General features: G+C 39.9%; 2 protein-coding genes across 5 annotated transcripts; both read left to right on the top strand.

Moving 5' to 3' along the window:
• The first annotated feature begins 586 nt into the window (after window positions 1–586).
• Window positions 587–11,567, top strand: hdr (hematopoietic death receptor). 2 transcript variants are annotated; one of them, XM_020648827.3, is made up of 10 exons: window positions 587–736; window positions 4,004–4,163; window positions 4,305–4,433; window positions 4,564–4,675; window positions 4,811–4,905; window positions 5,137–5,232; window positions 7,965–8,005; window positions 8,127–8,204; window positions 8,788–8,824; window positions 8,969–11,567. In XM_020648827.3, exons 1-10 carry the CDS (start codon window positions 713–715, stop codon window positions 9,250–9,252), a joined length of 1,056 nt encoding a protein of 351 aa, XP_020504483.2. In that variant the 5' UTR covers window positions 587–712; the 3' UTR covers window positions 9,253–11,567. The 2 variants fall into 2 exon arrangements, with proteins under 2 accessions (XP_020504483.2, XP_020504476.2); XM_020648820.3 differs by having other exon boundaries at window positions 8,127–8,360.
• A 1,441-nt stretch (window positions 11,568–13,008) lies between these two features.
• cyb561a3a (cytochrome b561 family, member A3a) lies at window positions 13,009–21,104 on the top strand. Of its 3 annotated transcripts, none has more exons than XM_020648739.3 (6): window positions 13,009–13,162; window positions 17,724–17,933; window positions 19,122–19,330; window positions 20,005–20,159; window positions 20,253–20,409; window positions 20,499–21,104. In XM_020648739.3, exons 2-6 carry the CDS (start codon window positions 17,747–17,749, stop codon window positions 20,523–20,525), a joined length of 735 nt encoding a protein of 244 aa, XP_020504395.1. In that variant the 5' UTR covers window positions 13,009–13,162; window positions 17,724–17,746; the 3' UTR covers window positions 20,526–21,104. The 3 variants fall into 3 exon arrangements, with proteins under 3 accessions (XP_020504395.1, XP_020504387.1, XP_020504405.1); XM_020648731.3 differs by lacking the exon at window positions 13,009–13,162 and adding an exon at window positions 16,196–16,313; XM_020648749.3 differs by lacking the exon at window positions 13,009–13,162 and adding an exon at window positions 17,140–17,259.
• The last annotated feature ends 565 nt before the right edge of the window (window positions 21,105–21,669 follow it).

The raw sequence follows: 21,669 nt of genomic DNA, 5'->3' as shown, positions 1-21,669 counted from the left end.
AAAATGCAACAATTCATATAAAAATTAATATATAAATAAATATATTCATATAATTATCCTTTATCCGTCTTAACATTACTGAAGTAGGATTGGGCAATTTTGAAAAACAGACAGAAGCAAATTTACATATATACTTTTCCTCTTACGACCTGGACACAGAAATAAATAGATGTGTAAATGTAAAAATACGGAAATAAATTAATAACTCAATTAATGTGGAAATGTATTCGTTGATACACATATAACTGTAGAAATACGCTAATAAATGAATAAATACATGTAAAAATATATAAATAGCCTTTTTCATTAACAAAGTGTATTTATTATTTATTCATTGATGTATTGTTTTCAGCATTTATATATTTATTTATATATTTATTGATGCATTTATTTCATTATTTATTTATTTATACATTATTGTATGCATTTCTCCCAACATTTATTTATTTATTTATTTATACTTTAATCATTTTTTGTCCCTCATAGATAAATAAACTACTACTACATCGGTGGGTGTGTTCCTCCCGCGGGAAGCCGGAGGTGTAGTCCCGCCCACTCGACACTAGTCGTCGTCATTAGCGTCATCTCGTCACACCTGCTGTAAAGTTCGACCCAGAGGGAGAGCGTTACTCGCAGTTTAACTCTCTTTATTGAGGAAAAGTTTTGTAATGATTGGAGTAAAGTCTGTGGATTTAAACTTCTACACTGAAACATGAGCGCGCTCCTGAAGTATATGGTGAGTCACTTTTATTTCTGCTCTGTCCCAGTTGATGTCACTGTTTGGTATTAGGCTAAATATGTTATTAAAGACTTTGTATGAGCATAACATTTCCTCATAGTGAACAACAACACTTAAATATTAAGCGTCGACGTTAATTGAAGTGGTAACTATTTCCCAGTTCCCAACTTATCAGAAGGTTTCACTTAGAGAAACTGGATTTAAGAGAAGTGAAAGGGGGTTTGTCTTGTGTCTTCACCGCAGAATCTCCCGTGTGTCTGTCAAAGTGTCTCACTGTCTGAGTCCAGGTGAGACATTCCTCTGCGTCAGGACATTCAACCTCTGTTTGTCTTCACAGCGCGTCATTGAGCTGCTTAACATCTGCTCCTGATGACTGCTGAATTCACAATACTGATCCAAATAGCCTATTATGCTGAATGTTATCCTTATTGTCCCACTCTGTTTGTTGTATTAAGTGTATTTTCCTACCGGTATATCTGATTGAGTTTTTTTCCCTGCGCCTCACCACCTCAGAAAGTCCCGATTTGAGCCTCATTTGCATAAAAAATTGAGGCATGGCTTAAATGTTTCTTATAAAATATTTCTTATGTCTTATATTTATCTCCGTGATTTCACACAGTGCATTCAATTGTTTAAAAAAAATAATCGTTAGATCCCTGACCTAGATAATTCCCGGAAATGCCAAATGCACATGTGAGTGGGTGTGTATTTGTCGAGTGTGTGGGGAGAAGTCCCTGCATGTGATCCTTTTATTAAGATGTTAGGAAATACTGGGTGTGGATTGGAATCTGGTGACTTGTATGATTGCCTTATTTGGGTTTGTTTCACCTGGTCAGGTATACTGACTGTGTGGGCACAACACTTCATTCATTAAGCTACACCTTTTTTTTTCTTTTTTCTTTTTTTTTTGCTCTGAAGCAAAAGTCCCTAATGAAACACCTTGAGTGACTCCTTTTTTTTTGAAGACACTGTTAAAGACATTAAAATGTATTTAAAACAGACTCATGACAAAAGTCAGAGTTCAAAGTAATATCATTGTTCTCAAAATCAAACCATGAGCTGATTATATGATGTGATATAGATCTATCTGACTCCATCCATTCATGATCCACTTTTCTCGTTCGGTGCCGCGAGGGCCTTTTCCCAGCTGTCATTGGGCGAGAGGCCAAGGCGTGCTTATTAAACAGTTGTACCTGTGATCAGCATAAAGAGGAACATACTAGTCTTCAGTTTTGGATAATGCGCATCAGGGTCTGACCTCTTACACTCACTTCTGTTATGGACGAATCAGAAGAGGCCTCTTCCTCCAGGACATGAATCCTTCACATCAGACATCTCTCCTACACAGGCCCGGTTCTCTGTTTTGATTGGTGGAGGGCATTAAGTGATGTTGACTGGTTAATTACTGCCAAACTTCAAGACTCATTGCTGCGGTACACTTGTTGTTGTGTTCTTTAGGACTGTAATGGCATGCACTGTTTTATGTTATGTAAATCTGCTGAGGTCCATTTACCATTGCTCATCACGCTGACCTCGATCACATAGATATGTCCTAAACCTGATATTCTAATACCTAATATCTGTTAGGGCACAAAAAGGAAATTACTTTGTCTTTAGTTTTTTTTTGTTTACATAATTTTTGGGCCTTTTTGCCTTTATTGGAGAGGACAGCTGAAGTGAGACAGGAAGTGTCCGATTTGAACCCACTATCGCTGCACGATTGCCTCCGTCCAAAGGGCGCACGTAATAAGATCTAAGCTATGGGTGCACCGGAAATTAGGACCCTTTCTCTATAGAGTGCAAATTCATTCATTCAACCTTTATTTATACTTGAAAGATCATTGAGGGACAACTCTCATTTATAATGACATCCAGTCATTACAGAACTAATAAGAAAGCAGACATTAAATCAAAAAGAAAAACAGGAGACGGATAAATACAAGACTGCTAAAATCAGTCTACAGAAGTCTAAAATGTACTAAGATAATTAAGCGAGTACAAAACTGCAATAAATAAACTCACTTATGTAGAACAGTTACAAACAGAGGTTGGGAGGCTTAAAATCAGGTGTGTAAAATGCCCAAAAGGTGAAAGTTAATTTCCCTCAAGAAGATGCCGTATGTTGTTCCAAGAGTCCGGTGCAGAATAAGAAAAAGCAGATTTTCCCAGTTCTGATCTGACTCGAGCAATGGCAGGTGCTGAGGCCCCTTTCTGTCTGTCAGTGCCTGTCGATAAAGTCTCCTATACTCTAATCATACCCACATTCTCACCTCTAACCTTTTTCATTGTGTTGGTGACTGACTTGAAGTGTTTCATCATCTTTGTCCTCTTTCAAGAAAACATGAAAGTGTTAGGGCGTTTGCTGAATATTCTTAATAGAATTCATGTGAAGTGAACTTAGTTTCACTTTCAGTTACGGCTCGTGAACACTGATGTGGAATGTCTTCAGATTGTATCAAAGAAATATGTTTAAATACTCTGACACGAATGATTGAAACACAAGAATCACTTTGCTTCCTGCTACATTCATATAAAGAATCATTTCAAATAGTTGATCAATTGTTTATTTATTCTATGTATCTCTATGAAATAAAATAATAGTTAGTTTAGTGATTTAAAAAGGTTTGCATTGCACCTCTTTTTAAAAAATAAAGCAAAGATCTTAAAAACAAACAGACATAATTAAAGACGGAGCGTTCTGAGAGAGCTGGTTTATACAGGGTCACAAACCTCCTCTGGTGCTTGATTCATGTTATATTTTGACCAAAGCACAGCACAGATGTTTCATTTAGACCACAGGGAACTGTTTGAAAAGGGGATCATATGGCCTGTTTAACCTTTGATCTACCAGAAGGTTCTTACTTTATTTCAAAATAAAAGCAGGGTTGAATTCAAACAGCAAATATACTCTCAGCTTAAGACAGTATAATTACAATACTACAATTTTAATTTATAAATGTGACAAGGTAGAATTTTAGATGTGGTTAAAAATGCGATTAATTGCCATTAACTATTGAAGCTTAGCGGTTAATCATGATTAAAACATGCAGTCGTTTGACAGCCTCAAATTAAATGTTTTAGCAAACAATCAAAAAAACTGAAAGTTATACGTTTAAAAATAAATCTGAGCTGGAGCCAATAACTGTTGTGCTTTCTGGCTTATAAATGAGTTTAATGACCAATGATTTCTTTTATTAATGACGACGTTCTTTAAGTCAACAAATCTGTCATACCCGGTGTTTCTTTCTCTTCTCTCTTTCAAAGGTTTTCCTGGTTTTGTTTTTGTTTTTGTCTGCCAAACCCACGGGGGGCTTCCAAACATCTGGCCTTGACGTGGGTATCAGGAAGGTACGGCGGGAAATCTACTGCTCAGACGAGGAGGAGTACCGGAATGGCGACATGTGCTGTTTAAACTGTCCAGCTGGTGAGCCAAATGGAGACGCACTTGATTTACTCCACGGGGATTCAAGCTCTGTCACAAGCTTTAAATCTCTCAGCAGAGCGATGGTTTATTATTCACCTATAAAAAACACCTGTCCTTGTTTTCTGTGTGTGTGTTTGTGAGGTTACCGTATGATATCTCCATGCACCGAAAACGGAAAGAAGGGGAGGTGTGAGAAGTGTGACGATGGAAGGTACACCGAGCACTCAAACGGGCTGAAGCACTGTTTCAAGTGCACTCAGTGTCGCTCAGGTAATTCAGCTCGACGACTTTATGCTACCGATCGATGTGTTGTGAAAGGTCGAATCTATATTCAACCTTTTCAAATTGCTCTGAGCATAAACTCTGACTTAATGAGATCTTTCTCGTGCTGCTTCCTCAGATCAGGACATCTTGAAGCTGTGTTCTCAGACCCAAAACACTGAATGTCAGTGCAGATCTGGAGGGTTTTGTGCTCTGGACCAGGCATGCGAGGTGTGCAAGAAGTGTTCAAGGTGAGTGTCTACAAATAGAATCACACCTTTTTGTTCTTCCAGAGTAATGTAAGATTGCATAATCATAATGGATACAACCTTGCTCATTTACATTCTTGTTGCATTAAACAACTTGTTTGCCTGTCTCAAAACTAGGTGTGACAAAGATGAGGAAACAGTTAAGGACTGTACTTCAACCACGAACACGGTGTGCAAGCCGAAAACCAAGCAGAGTCCTGTCTTGGTCTCAGGTACACTAAAGAGAGCTGAGAGCGAGTGTTATACCCTCTGTGTCACTACATCGCTCTTCAGTTGAGATATCCCTGGTTTTTCTTTACTAACAGGACCAGTAGTGCATTCAGTACTTTGACTTTTAAATATATGTAAAGCCTCAAGACGACAGAGAACTGTGGCTAACTTGGCTCTGAACAGATTTCACACACAGTAATGGTTGTTTATTCTGTTTGTTTTTTCCTAATCAGAGAAGGCCATTTGGATTGTTCCACTGTCACTGTTTGCTTTGGGGGTAATCTTTGTATTTGTCGGTGTCGTGTGGCAGAGGAGACGTCGAGCAACAGGTAGGTGAAAACAGAAAATCACAACAAGATGTACAGAGGCTACAGTCGTCTGTACAGTAGTGCTGTTTGTATGATAATTACTGACTGTGTTTAGACCTTCAGCTAATGAAAATACTTTCTAGCATGCGGTCACTCAGGGACAGCTGAGCCGCTGCCACGCCCTCCGTCATTGTTAGACTCCAACCGCAGCTCTCTTTAAGTGTTTGAACAGGGTTATAGAAGATCAAGGAACATGTCCATTTCTGTGGCGCCCTCCATGTACGAAGGCTTTAGTCCTCATCACAGTGGTTGTGGGTTCGAATCCGACTTCCAACCTTTGCTGCATGTCACCCCCCCCCCCCTTCAGCTGTCCTATCAAAGGCCCAAAAAATATCTTTTTTTTAAGTTAAGTGTGAAAACATACTTTACAGTCTAAAACTGGTGCAATCTCTTTGATTTAAGACTTGCAGTGGATATATGGCTCTCTAGTTTATGATGTTGATAGCTGTGCATGTGTTAAGTCATACTCTGTTACAGCTTATTTAACCTGCCCGTCCAGGTGGATAACGTTGAATGTTGTTACTCCAGAGGTGAGGCTGGATGGATATTTTATCTTTGTCATGATTAAAACCAGTTCTGTGAGTTATTCCCTCAGACCAAGGCACATCACATCTTTACCCTGCTAACACTGGTTTCCCTCTATCACCTGAGTCAACCATTTCTGTATTTCAATACTGCATTGCATCATCTAGAAACAACCTCGCTGTTGTCCCGCCAGGAGAAGTACAGTACTGCATTTTGCTCTACTTTGCTTTCACTCAATCAATGCACCTCATAAAGTCAACACTCGAAGCTCGGCATACTACAAAGGGAGTGAGGATGGCCTGCTGCAGGCATCTTAAATACTCAGGTGTGGCCTGATAGGTTCAAGGCAGGAAGTAGGCTGAGCACTGCCGAGGTGCCCTTGAGCAAGGCACTGAACCCCAAAACTGCTCTGGAGCACTCTCTGTGGGCAGCCCCCTCACTCTGAGACCTCTCCATTAATGTCCATAGGATCCTGTTTGTGCATCTGTATGTATTTCGGCCTATGTGTATGTAGCATGTTCATTAGACAGAGTGTAAAACTGGATTTCCCCTCACTGGATTAATAAAGGATAAATTATTATTATTATTATTATTATTAACGCCCAAGCTAGCAGGTTTTTTTGTGGCTCTGGCTGCTACAGACACGGCAGTGGAAGAATTTGTTTGAATAAGGATGACTAAGCTGTTGCTTTTCTTTGTCCTCCTTGGATAAAGCTTTACAATGTGAGCCATGCTAAAAGGAAAAGAAGAGTAGAAGGAATAGATTGTCTGAACCAATGTGTGTATATTTAATGAATAGGGTGGATGGAAAAGAAAAGAACTCTTCTCATAGAAGAAAAGGGATGAGCAGTGATGTTACACTCACACGGTGCGCCTCATAGACTTGCCAACATGCTGCATGTTTTCTGACGCAGTATGGGCAGAAACCTGCTTAACTTGGCTGTAAGGTGCAGGTATGTTGTTTCTGATGATCACCTGAGAACATGTACAATAGCAGAGGATGTGCCAACACTTCTTGCTGACGCATTTGGATTAAAATGATGATGAATGATTAATTAAGGTAGGCCAACACAATGAACATGTTCTAGCTGGTTTAACTCCAACCTGCAGTTCATCACAAACTGTCATTGAAATATGTGCAGCTTTCGAGCTATCCTGTGCCAATCCATGACTCAAACAACACTGATTGGTTTGGTCAGAGGGGCAGCAATAGTTGCCCCATTACCTAGCCTATTGAAGGCAGACCGGTAAGACATCATTGAGCCTCACCTTCAGTCAGCATGAATGTATTAAAGGGACCCAGCAGGTGGACTAGTTCCCTAGCAGGAGTAGTAACAGATGCAAATCAATTCCCGCTTAAATGGGACATCCTGCAGGACAGGACAGAATTTCTGTGTGACGTCGGCACCGATCTTTACAACACGCCTCCTTCAATGTCGTGTAAATTATACCAATACAGCGATTTTAAAAAAGGGCAGCGTAATGATTGAGCTGTGTTGCAGCACTACTGAGGTATCTCTCTGCAGGGCCGGCTACAGACTTTTCAGACTGGGGTGGCCCAACTGGGGCACTGCCTGTTGCAGGGGTGGCCTGAAGTTTGTGTGCACACTCAGCATGTATTTACCCTTCTGTCTGCACAAATCACGTCGACTTTTAAATAACACAAGCTTAATTAATCAAGGTGTAACAAAAAAAAGGTCTCAATTTAAAGTGTTTTAATAATTGCCGACAAACATCTGCGCACTGAAAACTATGAGCTGCCTGTTGCAACACAGTCTGAAGGGTGGATTTCAACGCTAGTCCCGCCTCTGGCAAGGCAAATAACCAATCATAAGCCGTTTTCACATACGCACTCCAGATAAAATCTAGATAATTTCAGGAAGACTGCTCTGGATATTCTCCCGACCTAGCTGTTCACATATGCTCCTCACAGCTGGAGACTCTCCCTGTCGGACAGGAGGGCACCAGAGGTAGTCAATAAGATGGGCCCCATGACACCCCTCTGGACACGCCCCTGTCTCTCTGTAAATAGAGTACCTAAAAAGACCCCCCTTGTTATTCTACCTTTTTGAATCACTGGATTAACTAATTAAGGTCAGTTCAAGTCGGTGCTGAGAAGTAGACTTGAAATGTCTTAAGTTGTTCTCTTTATGTTCTTGTTTTTTCAGAATCTCAGAGGAATCAATCTGTTGGGCTAAAAGATGGACAGGTACGTTACCTATGGAATCTTAATGAAAATAGAGCTTAAGGATTCAAATAAAACAAGTCCAGAGCGATGGAATAAAGTCTCCTTAGATTTTTTACAAATTGTCTGTCCAAACATTCCTCAGCATGACAGTGAAGAGTCTCTCACCAAGGAAAGGAGGATCACCCACATGCCGAGCTACTCAAATCCGACCCGGCAACTGGTGAGACCCAAATCCTTTGCGGAGGATGAGCGCCAAGTGTTGTTTGAAAGCCTCGACAGCTCAGCCAGTAACTCTCAGCACTGTCTACTGTCGTCCTCTGCATTCCCCACGTCTCCCCCCCGAGCCCGCCTCATGGTCCCACAGCCACACAGGAGGGTGAGACCACAGCTCATTTCCACCCCTGCTTCCAACCTCGCTTCCTTGTTCCCTGCTTACTACTTGAGTTATGCTTTGCTTTTCTAACAGCTGACACCCCAAGCCTAGCAAGTCATCCACCTCTAGTTCCTCTGCTTTCTCTTTAAGTTTTCTTACAAGATGATTAAACTGTTGAACACAGACTTTTTATACATTGAAAATGCACATTTTTCTGAAGGAGGGTGTGACAACCTTACGCTTTTGCTTCACCTGTTTACTCAAAGATTAAGTGATGGCTGTGTTTAGAAGCATGACGTTTGCCATGCCAGGTAACTGAGTAAGCGATGACTTGTGAAGGCTTGGGGTCTCACTTTATAATAAGACTCTTGAGGAATTTAAAGCGACATCCCCTTGATTTTAACGATTGTTGCTCTCTTCTGTCATTAAGGAAGAGGAAGAATTTCCCAAGCTTTTTCCTGTGAACGGTAAGTCGTTTTTATTCTCATGAATCCCCTCAAATGTTAGACTCAGTACAACTCCCTCATGCAACAGTGAATATTTACGACACTCGTGAACAACACAACTGAGCTCAGCTTGCTTGATTGATTTTTTTGAATCTTTGTTTGCAGGTGAAGAGTCTTTGAGGAACTGCTTCGAGTACTTTGAAGAAATGGATGTCACCTACCTCAAGAGATTCTCCCGTAAGCTGGGGATGTCGGACAACGTGATCAATAGTAAAGAGCCCCTTCTCTTTCAGGACAAGATCCATGACTTGCTGAATATTTGGATGGAGAAGGAAGGCAGAGACAGCAGCTTAAACGACCTGCTGAAAGCTTTACTCGATCTAAATCAAAAGGGAACAGCCGAGACCATCAAGGAGAAGGCTGTTCACAACGGTCATTACCATTTATGAGTAATGACCGTTTCTCTGTTTGGACAAAGACACTCATTGTCTGAGTTCTTCAAAGGTCCTTGTTGCTGAAAGCTTACAGTATGCACTATTCAGTTGTTATTGAAGTAGGGCTAAACAAGGTCTTTGGAAACAGAGAATCTATGAGCTAGTTAGTCTCTTGGCTAACTCTCTTTCAAGTCTTAAAAGGCCAAACACTGGTGTTTCAACCAGCAGTAGTGAGTTAGCTACTGCCAAGGGTGTTGCCTTTTGAGGTGAGTTGCATATAGCGACTTCATTCTAGTCCAAAAAAAAGTCACTTTAAATGGAGAGCCGAAAGTCCAAAGAACACCACTTAATGTGATCAGGTACTTGCTGCCTCCAAAAAAGTGCCTGCCCTTGTCGTCTATCCACAACGGGTTGGACTAGCAAAGCACAAAGCTACAGACCAAACATGGTGTTCTCTTGGTACTCACCAAGAGCATCGTTTACTGAATCTGCTGCTATTGTAGTTTGAGCACAGGCATTTTCAATGTACTGTATAGCTCTGATGGTGAAAACAGAAAATGACTGAACTTTCACTCTGAAATGGCAGCTTGATTTAGTTTATTGTTTTCAAGGGTTTCTTGGTTTGTCTTGTTCTTCACATGCACTAAACTGAGCTCAGCTTGATTGTTTAATACACTGACTTTGTTTCTCAACATTGTTTTATTCAAGACAACTGGTTTATATGTCCTCAGGAATTAATGTCTTTAATGTGGGCACTGATTGCTGGAACATGTTGAGCTTTAAAGTGCCAAGTTATCCTAAAAAAAACATGAAGTTATGAATAGGAAACAATTCTGTTTTCTGTCTGACTTCACACGTTAAACTTACAGTGTTGTTGGACCATGAATGAACCTGAGTTTTAGCTTATGGTTACACATTTGTCCTGATCACAACATTGACATTTTTTAGAGTTCTGCAGGGATACTTCAAGATACACAGTTTTATATTGTTGACCCCTACAATGCAGTTATCGTTCTAAAAATATAAATAACGAACACAAGGTGGTCGCTCAACTGGAGAGTAAGTGTGCATGTTTGTGCATCACAGTTTCACACTCTAGATCGTGTTAATCTATACAGCGCCCTCTGCTGGTGACAGCCAGAAAGAGAACTGCTAGTGTAATCCAATGATACACAAATGAAATGCTACTGGTGAGCAAATCGAGTAATATCGATGAAATTAGCCGACACCGGATAAGCTAGTATCGGCGGATATTATCAGCTGGCTGATTAATCGTCTGGCTCTAGTTTAAACACAATGTTACATAATCTCTTTGTTCTGTTTCTAATGTTTACATGATTCAAAGAGGCCTTTCCTATTTAATAGGATAAGATGTATATCTATATATAGGGTTGCATTGCTGGTTTGTTTTGCAGCACAGCTAACCTAAGGTCCCTGTTGGAGTGACTTTAACTCTACAACTGAGGCACTTATGGCAACACTTGAGCTTATAGCATTTGTGTGCTTATGAGATATAAGAGTGAGTCTGTTTTACAGAGTTACGTTTTATTTTCTACCAAATGCTTAAGGAAGCTGAGGTTGAAACAAAAAGTTCTAAAGCATTAATGGTCTTACACACCACATGACTACACCTAAATAAAACTTGAATGTATTGTTCCTGTAACGATGTGTCAGTGAAGAGTTTGTTGAATCTGACAGCTGCACACGTGTTGTTTTAAGATGTCTTTCCACGTTTTTAAATGAGTTGCTTTGCTGTCTAACTTGTCCATGTGTACCACTGGTCATATTGTTGCAAAAACAAGTTTGTTGTTTGGTCATGTCAACATTGTTGAATTTGCTTACTAAGGTGATAAGTCAGGTTTGTTATGGCAACATTTCTTCTTGAGCAGATGCCGACAAAAAAAAAAATGCCTCTAAGCCAGGAGAGGAAGTTAAAAGTATTTGTTTACATTTTGTATGAACATGTTGCTCTGTTTTATGTACCGGGCGATGTGTAATGGTCAAATCTCTCTGGAAACAAATTTTATTTTTTTCCTGAAGGGATCCCGATGGATAAATAAATGTTGAATAAAGATGAAAAAACCTGACAGCAGTCATTTTATCAAATGCCCTGAAAAATATGGTGGCACAGAAACTGTTTGGAAATCAAGTCTTTCTCAAGCTTAAATAATGAGCTGCTCTCCCAAGGATGAGAAATGAAGAGCATGAGGTTAATGATTAAACTCAAAACACTCTTGCTATCTCGGCACCTTCAACTGTTCATGGTCGCCTGCTTAAAGCGTAAATGATCTGTCAACTTCAATGTTTGCTAATAAAGATCTGCTCCATAATTTAGTCTGTTTTGTCATTTTTTTCAAATGTGTGTGTATTATGTATGCACCCTTTATGGTGGGTAAGGGGTTAGGGTTGCAATGTTGAAATAAGGGCTTTCAAACAATTAAAACATTTCAGCAGTTAAACACGATAAATCACATTTTTAATGTTTGAAAGTACATTATTTTGTGCTTAAAAATAAATTTAAAAAAGCTTTTATTTTGAAATGTTCTGTCTTAAGTGTACTTTACTTGCTGTTTAAATTTAACCCTGCTTTTATCTTGAAATTAAGTTTCAAGACAGGAATCAAAGAAAATCCTTGAGCACTCAAATCACTTGAGGCAAATTGAATAAAGGTGCATTAATGTTACGACACTGCGTGAAGATTGTATTCCCCCATGTGAAAGCATTATGCTTCCATATAAACATAAACATACAAGTTTAATGCTTGCATCTTTTTAGGAGACACAGAGTGGAACACTAAACCTTCAAATGCAGAAAACACTTCACCTCACACAGCAGTAAGGCACCTTTTTTTTCTTCTTCTTCTTCTTCTTCTTCTTCTTCTTCTTCTTCTGCCTCCAGGGGGAGCTAAAACACAACCGAAGTCAGACAACCAAACCAAATGCCCTCCCCCTTTAGTAAAGCTTCTTTACACTTTGGATAACATGCAGTCATATCAGTCACAGACAGCAACTCCTCACGTGAGGGAGGCAACACAGTTTCTAAAGTCAGGGGGCTCCTCCTAATATAACAGTGCTAGAGACTGGGGACCCCCATGGTCCCTGGAGCTGGTTAAACATTTAACGTTGCGCACAGTCACGCGCACTATTAGGCCTATCCAAACACTGGAATTAGAACAACTCACAAAAGCCCAAACAACGTCATATCATTTTTTGTAATTTATTGTAATAAACGTATTTTTTTGTATATACTGTATTTTTACAATAACAGGTAAAATATCCCATTTTAAATCATTTTTTTGGAAGGAATCTCGTGACCCCCCTTACCTTGTCACCTATCAACTGTATTGTTGAAATGGCTATTAATAGACTTAATACACTTGAACTTGTCCCTGTCTTAAGTTATTTCATCTGAAGTATATTTCTTGGCTTTTTACTGGACATAAAGACGCTTTTCATGTTTTTTACTGCCTAAAATGATTTATTTTTTTTGCTACTTGTTCTATATTTCATGTTAGTACTTGGGTCCTGTTCAGTGTCATTGGTTTCAGTGCAGAAATGACTTTATTTCTCAAAGTGTATTAATAGCCTAAAGTTTGTCATCCCATGAATCATTAAGGCTGAACATATGAATTCAATTATTACCATTTCAGAATCATTATTATAAAATGTCGATATCAACGTTTGGAGAGTTGCTGGATGTGCAACCCGAGTAAGACTACATTTCCCATGAGGCACTGCGCTGTCAATAAGGAAATGCTTTATTTTCTCAAAATGAAATTACTTAACTCGTATGAGCAGTTGTTGTTATTCACAACACTAAAGTTCACACACAGCAGGTGGAGTGTGTGTTAAAGAGGAAGACGTCTATTTGCTGGTTGAACACGTTTTCTGTTTAGATCTACGCCAACAGCAGGAAGGGACGATAGGTATGACTACACGTCTTTATATGTAACACACATTATCATGAAATGATAAAGAAGAGGCGCACCAGCCGCTCATGAATTTAGATATTCAATATTGGCACTCTTCATTTCAGTAGACTGAAAAATATTTACTTTGAATGATTCAGTCGTTAATTTGTAAATTTGAAACAACTTCGTCAGGTTAGAAATGAAAATGTGTCTCGTGTCCAGTTTGACCTGTTTTGACTTTTGACATCAGTAAAAACACCCTGAATGTTTCAGCCTGAAAGCAACTACACACGATTGTTTCTTTAATTTAATATTTCTGTATATCTGTAGCTGTTTGTACATTTGACTCTGGTATCAAATCAAGGAGTAAACACTGCAAAACCCAAATCTAAGCAAGTGTTTTTGTTTATTTTCTTGTTTAAAATATTTAATTATGCATTTTTTAAGCCACATTCTGCGGACAAGTCCAGATAATAATCTTATCAAGAAGTGAAAATAAAAAATAAGGACTGAAATAGGTGGTAATAAGTATTAATGTCTGCCAAATATGAAGCAAAATGTACTTTGAAAGATTTATTATTCTAAATAAGTAAAGTAGATCTTTTTTCAAGGAACTCAACTAGACTTGTTCTTGCCCCTTCTGAAGATTGTTTTTGCTTACTACTTACTTTTTGCTTGGATTTGAGTTTTGGCAGTGTTCTGCTTTTATGTTGTCCGTGGTGGTTTTATGCTGGTTTTAGGGGATCTTGAATCTGTCCGCTGTCTGTGTGCGTCTTTTATGAGATAGTATAGTGACAGAGTTTAAGATGGACCTTGACACTGTCACAGGATCTGCCCACGTTCACACCACATGTGAATCACAGAGCTCCTGCAGACACAGACACCTGTTGGTCTTTGAAGAGTCATGGGGGGAGTCTCGTGATCATCATATATGGTGCACTTAAGAACGAGAAGTCTTACTGAGGTCAAAGGAGGCCATGACACAGTTACGAGATCTGCACCTGCAAGCATGGACACCTGCAACGTAACAAAATAATCTCAAGTCAAACTCATGAGAATCCATGAACTCTGAGATAACTGAGATCTAAACAGAGATCAGAAGAGGTGTCGGGTCATAAGATTATTAAAGTACCTGAGCTGCCACTGAAGTGACTGAGGTTATGACAGCAGAGCTTGAGACTGTGCATGAGGCCGATGATCTGATCCTCCAACAGGAGGAAGCAGATATAACTCTGAGTGATGGTGATTCAGGAAGACAACATGTCTGTTTGTTTACAATAATCATTTTAACATCATGTGTGCTAAGTGTTCATTTATTTTGAAATTATAGTTAACGGTAAGAATTAGGAGGATTCTTTTTTTAAGGTTTATTTTTTGGGCTTTTTATATCTTCAGTAGGGCCCGACAGATATGAGAATTTTTGGCACCGATATCAGGAAGAGAAAAAAATCAGATACCAATATCTTTCTCAGATCTATCCTCAACCTGTAGAGATAGATACATATAGATTCAGATATATACTTCTTTGCATTGTTCCCTCAAATGCAGTTATCACTTGCACACTCTGCTCATGTGGGAAAGAAAGAGAAATGCTAGTGTGTAGGACAGAGATATATCGCCGCATATCTGTGATAATTAAATTGCCGAGACCGATAGTTACTGCACATGCTAATATCGACTGGCCGATTATTCAGTCGGGCTCTATTTTAGAGACAGGACAGTGCTTAGAGTCCAAAACCGGGGACAGACAGAGAATGGGGAATGACATGCAGTAAAGGAGGTCAGATTCAAACATGGGACACCTGCTAACCGCTAGGCTACCGGCGCCCCCTGGAGGAGGATTTTATTTGATGTTATGGCATTAAGGACAGTGTGTTTACATTTATAGTGGTTACACATGCTCATATTATAAACCCCAAAACTTCCATGGATGTTCTTCCCATTTTCAGTTTCAGTAACAATATTTTAAACTGTTATGTGTTCAGCTCTTTAGTTAAATAGGAAGTGATATTGATATAGTGTGATGGTCCATAAACGTGCGGTGTCAAACAAAAACACCCCGCCCGCTCTCTCAAACATTAAGTAAGGATTAATTATCTGTTTTTTAATGTCAAACAGACTATGTATGTTACGCCCTGCCCGCTACCCTCCAATAACGCTCAGGCACGCAGCACCGCCTTCCGTCCAATCACAGGCAGTCTTTTCCCAATCGTGGGCGGGTATACCTGCAGCGCAGCACAGACAGACAGACTCACGTACAAGAAAAGAGTACAAAGCCCCACAAATAATAAACACAGCACACATTTGAATACACATGTGACTCACAGTTACAGCAGAAATAGTTTAAAATGTGGTATAGAAAGTTGTCGTGAGGGGATTTCTGATGTTTGAGCCGGACTATACTCTGAAGGCGTAGAATATGAACAGCATGTAAGGGATATGGTTGTCTGAGAAGAGAGTTGTATATCTGGATGCCAAGATTCATCTAATCACAGGCCCAAAAAAAACGTTTCATCTCATTTGTAAGCAGCAGATGTTCCTCTTCCTCTAACTGCCTCCCTCTCAGAGACAACAATACTACCGCTGAATGTGGAAGTGAGAATTCATCTGAGCGGGAGGAACAAGAAGTGAGAATAAATAGGATTGTGAGTATCAGAGAGAGAGTGACCACATAATAAAAGATGATGTAAAGCAACAGCTTCATGAGATGGTGTTCAGATTAAATTCAGCCAGGGGGCGTATACAGACTTTTTTTTTCTTAACTGGGGTGGACCACATGGGCCGCTGACTAATGCAGGCAAATAATAAGCAAAATGTACTTTTAAAGATTTATTATTCTAAATAAGTAAAGTAGATCTTATTTCAAGGAACTCAACTAGACTTTTTCTTGCCCCTTCTGAAGATTTTTTTTGCTTACTACTTACTTTTTGCTTGGATTTGAGTTTTGGCAGTGTTCTGCTTTTATGTTGTCCGTGGTGGTTTTATGCTGGTTTTAGGGGATCTTGAATCTGTCCGCTGTCTGTGTGCGTCTTTTATGAGATAGTATAGTGACAGAGTTTAAGAGGGACCTTGACACTGTCACGGGATCTGCCCACGTTCACACCACATGTGAATCACAGACACCTGATGATGACCGCTCATGATGTTTGTGGGCACACGCACGCAGGTGAATAGCATTTTGTTATCTCTTTCTATCCTCACTAATTGTATGTAAGCAAAACAAAAATCACAACGTGTAAATCTTCTTAGCTTGATTCTTTCGGGTCTTAAAAAAAACAAAGAAGTGCAAAGTCACAATTTTACTCACAAAGCTGCACACAAACTTTTACTATCTGTTTAAATTGCAGAAATTCATGTGTTGGCAATAAGTCCTTTGCATGTTAGACAGTATACACGAGTAAGTACTAACAATAGGTCGGTTGAAAACAGCCTGAATAGCAGTGCTGTAGTACTCGAAAGTGGTCTCAAGACCGGTCTCTAGACCACTTTTTGAAGGTGTCGATCTCGTCTCTGAATCGGAAGCATTTTTACTCGGTCTTGTCTCGTTCTCAGACTGGGCGGACTCCGGATTTTAAATCATTAAGACCAGTCAAGATCACGACTGGTAGACTCTTTTTTACACGTCATTACTGTGATTGGAAGGAAAACGCAGCTTTCTAAATGAACAATTAATAATAATTAATACATAATTTGATTTGTATCACCCGGTTACCGTGACAACCGTCCCCTTTTTACAATGCGGTGCACACAAGATGATACTTTTTCATTAATATTTATGGTCTTGGTCTTGACTCTGTCTTGATCCCTAAATGTCTTGGTCTTGGTCTTGGTCTTGGTCTTGGTCTTGGTCTTGTCTTGGTCTCAGAGCACTCTGGTCTCCAGTATGTCTTGGTCTCGTTTACTGTGGTCTTGACTACAACACTACTGAATAGTTGATTTGTACTTAAGTCCCGCCTCTGATTAGTCAAAGAGATAATCATAGGCTTGGATTTGGGGATGGCCAATCAGATTTCAATGGGGGGGCAATGCCACACCTGCCCCCCGGACACGCCCCTCTAGTCAGCGTTGTACTAGTAGGAAGTGTTGTCAGTCACACGGCAGCTGTGGACGAGGTAAGGCAACACTCACCAACATCTCTGATGATAATCAAACCTTCAGATTCTGAGGAGTTTGGGGAATTTTCTGACATTTTTTAAAATCACTTCTTATCTATTAAGTATGTATTTGTTGAATGAAAGTTGTTCAAAGTCATTTTTAATGCCTTCTTGCACGACTTACAATCTCTGATCCTCCTTACTGTGAGGTGAACATTTTATAGGTTTGCTTTTATTGATCTATCCCTTCCTGTTGTCATTTTATTGCTTTTAATCCTGTCATCCATTCCTACTCCTTCTCTTAATGTTTAACCCTCCTGTCCTCTGTTGCTCTCTCTCTCCTCTCTTGATCCCTGCTTGTGTTGTTCTTACTCTCTGATGTGCATCACTTTGGATAAAAACATCTGCTGAATGAATTGTAGAAGTTTGGCACAAAGCAGTAACATGACTCTGTGTGTCTTTTTTTGATTCTGTTCCTTTAGCCTGCAGATCAGATTCTTCTAGGATGAGGCCCACTGTGAGCTTCTACACATGCTTCGTCCTCAGCCTGTGCCTGGGCCTGGCGTGTGTGGTGTGTGTGAGTGTATGGAACAGTCACTGGCGTGGAGGATTTGCCTGGGACAGCTCCAGCCTGCAGTTCAACTGGCATCCAGTCCTGATGGTGACAGGTCTGGTTGTGCTGTATGGTATCGGTAAGTGTCTGTTTTTCTAATTTAGAAACTGAGAGTTTCAGTTCTGCTTCTTACTTTTGTTTCTTCTTAAATACTATATTTATTCCAGTATTGAAGCACGCCGTGTTTCCCCCATGAGGTCGAGGCCAATGGTGCTTTTGGACGTCTATAAATAGCTTTCATTCCTACTGTAAAATTAAAAAAAAGTAAAATTTAAATATATTGTTGGTTACGTTAATGTGTTTATGCAAGATGAACTTCTTTTTCAGTCTGCCAGAGCAGCGAGTCAGTGGTGTCTGAACTGCTGCTGTTTGTGCAGTTGATGTATTCACACCATAGACTGTTAATATTAAAGTCAGGGTTTTTTATTTTCTCCAGATCCACTTTTTAAGATTTTGGTTGAAATTGTCTTTAGGTCCTGACAGAAATTAATAACTCATGTTCTCTGAAAAAAGAACAAAGAAAATCCATCATATGCAGCACCTGTAAGTCTGTAAAAACTTCAACCAATGTCTGCCACAAGGTACCAATCTGATGAACCAATCACAGCCTCCCTGTCTCCCTGCTCGTTCTCTACCTCTTGCATGCACTAGCTCACACTCAAAGCATGAGCTGAGGTCCGCTTCTGGACCAATGGCGCTTGTGCATGTAAGTAAGGGGCGTGGCTTTAGAGGGAGCACTGAGGGAATGCTACTTTCATAATCATGCTAGTTTTCAAAAATTACCAATCCTGCCTTTAATGGATGAAGTCTGAGTGACGTCACCCATCTGTTTCTGCAGGGGGCTCTGAGTCCCATCGATGGTCTTTTCCATTACTACTAGATCAGATTTAAAACTCCTTATTCAAGGTGGAAAAGTGACATATTGCAGCTTTAAATACTTAAAGTTTGACCTCATCAGACCTCTCATAGTAAAATTATTTTATTTACTTTTAGTCCCTTTAGCTTCAAAACCATTCAGTCCTACATATCCCATTATATAACTTGTGTTTGATTTCATATTTCCAGTTTTTAACAAAGTCTCTGTGAGATTAATTGAGTCCTCAGGTTGGATTTTCAGGTCTGAATTATTAAAAAAAAAAGAAGATTATTTACCACCCTGTGATTAAAGAGCCCTTCAGAGCTAGACAAAAAAAATCATTCAACTATATTACCCCAAATAGCACATTGTTGTGTCATGTTTTAATAAAGTTTGTATTTTGTCCTGCAGGAGCTGTGTTGTACCGTGTCCCGCTGACCTGGGGTCAGAATAAACTCCCTTGGAAAATCCTGCACGCTGCACTGATGCTCATTTCTCTGGTGCTTTCAATCATCGGGCTCTGCGCTGTATTCGACTTCCACAATGCTAAAAACATTCCCAACCTCTACTCCTTACACAGCTGGATTGGAATCGCTGTTACCGCTCTTTTCGCCATACAGGTATGCAAACTCACAGAATGAACACAGAAATAGAACTATTTCTTAGAGATCACATATTATCCTCCTCTTCAATAAGTCTCAGAGCTCCCCAAAACATGTGTGTGAAGTTTCTTGTTCTAAATCCACTCTGATCCTGTATTTGATCATGTCTATAAACCCCTCTATTTCAGCCCTGCTCAGAACAGGCTGTTTCTGTTTCTGTACCTTTAAATATGTAAATGAGCTGTGTCTGACCACGCCCCCTCTCTGGAAGGGTTTGGGCGTACTCGTGCTTTCTCGCTCCATGACCTATTGTTTACGGTGAGAAGGCAGACTCAGAGGGCAGAACAAACACCTAGCTATGGGAGTGTCACCCACCTGGGGGAGGGGTTACTGCCCTTTGTGATGTCATGAAGGGAACATCTCCAAACAGCCTGTTTGAGCACACATTTTATGAAAAGTGGAGCAGGTAAAAGACAGAGAGGATGGACTCTTCTCATCATTGGGGGGTTTGTAGACCAACTATTAGTGTTAGGAAAGCATGGTTAAGTGTATTTTACAACATGTGACCTTTAAGTCATGTATGTGTAATGAGGTGGGCGTGGTTATTTCTTATTTGGACACTTTATTGAACTTTGGTTATGTGTCCTTGCTTTTCTTTGTATCTGTGCATGTCTCTGCTTCGCTCCGTTCAGTGGGTGGTTGGTATGGCGGGCTTCCTCCTGCCCTGGTCCCCCACATCACTTCGTGTACTTTTGAAGCCCATACATGTGTGGATGGGAGGAAGCATACTGACCCTCAGCATCGCAGCCTGCATCTCAGGAATCAACGAAAAGCTCTTCTTTGTCTTGTGAGTGCGATGTTTCTGTGTGCTTCTTGGTAATGTTTGTTATATATGAAGATAACAGATTCAAATTTTCCTCTTTAATGTATGTCTCCACAGCTCTAAGAATCCGCCGTATTCCAAGCTTCCACCTGAGGCTGTTTTAGCAAACATGTTAGGAGTTTTGATTGTGGCCTTCGGCATGGTTGTGCTGAAGATTTTGTCCACTCATGAATGGCAGCGACCAGACTCCAGGCCAGAGGACATCAATTACACGGTGAGAACCTTATCCAGCAGATTTGAGATAAAGACTACAGGATTTATTTACATTAACGTTAACTGTCCTTCTCTGCTCTCCTATTACAGCCAATCCTTCAAGAAGAAAATGAATGAATCCAGTCTCAAAGCTGCTTGAATCAAACATGCACTATGACAATTTGCTTGAAAAACAGGGTGTGGCTTTGCAGTGTGAGGGTTACGGGTTATCTATTTGAATGTAAACTGAGCTGGTCATAAAACAATTGTTTATACCAACAAGAAACACAACAAATCTTTTCCATCATTGTCATTCCACATATTTTATCATTTAATATATTCTAATGCGAGCAATGTGTCAAAGTCAATCATTTCTTATTTCATTCTAATTTAAAGACTAAAAAGGCCATCACGGGTCTCCATATAGCCTAGTGGTTACGTCATGCGCCCCATGTACAGAGGCTATAGTCTTCATCGCAGCGGCTGTGGGTTTGAATCCGACCTCGGCCCTTTGCTCCTGGCAGCTTGACCTTTGGAAACCCCTGTTCATTATCAAATCATATTTTGTGATTAATGTTGATGAATATGAATCCATTCATGTCAGACTCATCATGATGAAGCTGTTTGTCGTGCCCTATATGTAAATATGTATTTGATGTATTAAAGCTTAAAATCTATTTATGATTTTTCTGCTCAACAATAAAAGGTTTTGTCAAAGCTGTGTGTCACATGTCTTTGTTTGACTCTGTGTAAGCTCTCCAAAGACTACAGCGTTTATTTCTTACATTTATACTCTATTGGGTGATGTATTTTACATTCTGCACCAAGTACATGATTTACCTGTAACAGTGTATTAACTGGGGGCGCTGGTGGCCCAGTGGTTAATGCGTGCTGCCCATATACAGAGGAATAGTCCCGGGTTGTGGCTCCTTTCCCGCGTGTCATTCCCCACTCATCCTAATTTCCAATTCTCTCCACCGTCCTATCTCTAGAAAAAGAGACAAAACCCTGAAATAAACTTTTTTTTTTTAAATTTATTAACTGAGGGTGAGGATGATCAGTTTGCACACAATCGAAAAGATTGAACGCAATGCCTTTGGTTTTTTGTTTTAGATTTGGTAATCTCCTTTTCTTTATATCCAGGACCAGTTTAAACCAGTTTACAGTTTGAGAAAAAACACACCAGTCCACACACCAGTCCACACATCCGTCCACACACCAGTCCACACACCAGTCCATAGCAGCTCTGTGGCTACTTGGGTTGGAATTATTTGTAAGCAAA

The sequence above is a fragment of the Labrus bergylta genome, chromosome 2 (genome assembly GCF_963930695.1).
Source record: "Labrus bergylta chromosome 2, fLabBer1.1, whole genome shotgun sequence".
Taxonomy (NCBI): Eukaryota; Metazoa; Chordata; class Actinopteri; order Labriformes; family Labridae; genus Labrus; species Labrus bergylta.
The sequence above is the reverse complement of the archived record's forward strand: the minus strand, read 5'-3'. Positions and strand labels throughout refer to the sequence as shown.

Bases quoted from the DNA above. Each gene is read 5' to 3' on its own strand.
- hdr (XM_020648820.3), top strand. From the start codon at position 713: ATGAGCGCGCTCCTGAAGTATATG. The intron at 4,164-4,304 runs GTGAGCCAAATG...TGTGTTTGTGAG, and splicing joins CTGTTTAAACTGTCCAGCTG to GTTACCGTATGATATCTCCA. The intron at 8,825-8,968 runs GTAAGTCGTTTT...CTTTGTTTGCAG, and splicing joins CAAGCTTTTTCCTGTGAACG to GTGAAGAGTCTTTGAGGAAC.
- cyb561a3a (XM_020648731.3), top strand. From the start codon at position 16,274: ATGATGACCGCTCATGATGTTTGTGGGCACACGCACGCAG. The intron at 19,331-20,004 runs GTATGCAAACTC...CGCTCCGTTCAG, and splicing joins CCGCTCTTTTCGCCATACAG to TGGGTGGTTGGTATGGCGGG. The intron at 20,160-20,252 runs GTGAGTGCGATG...ATGTCTCCACAG, and splicing joins GAAAAGCTCTTCTTTGTCTT to CTCTAAGAATCCGCCGTATT.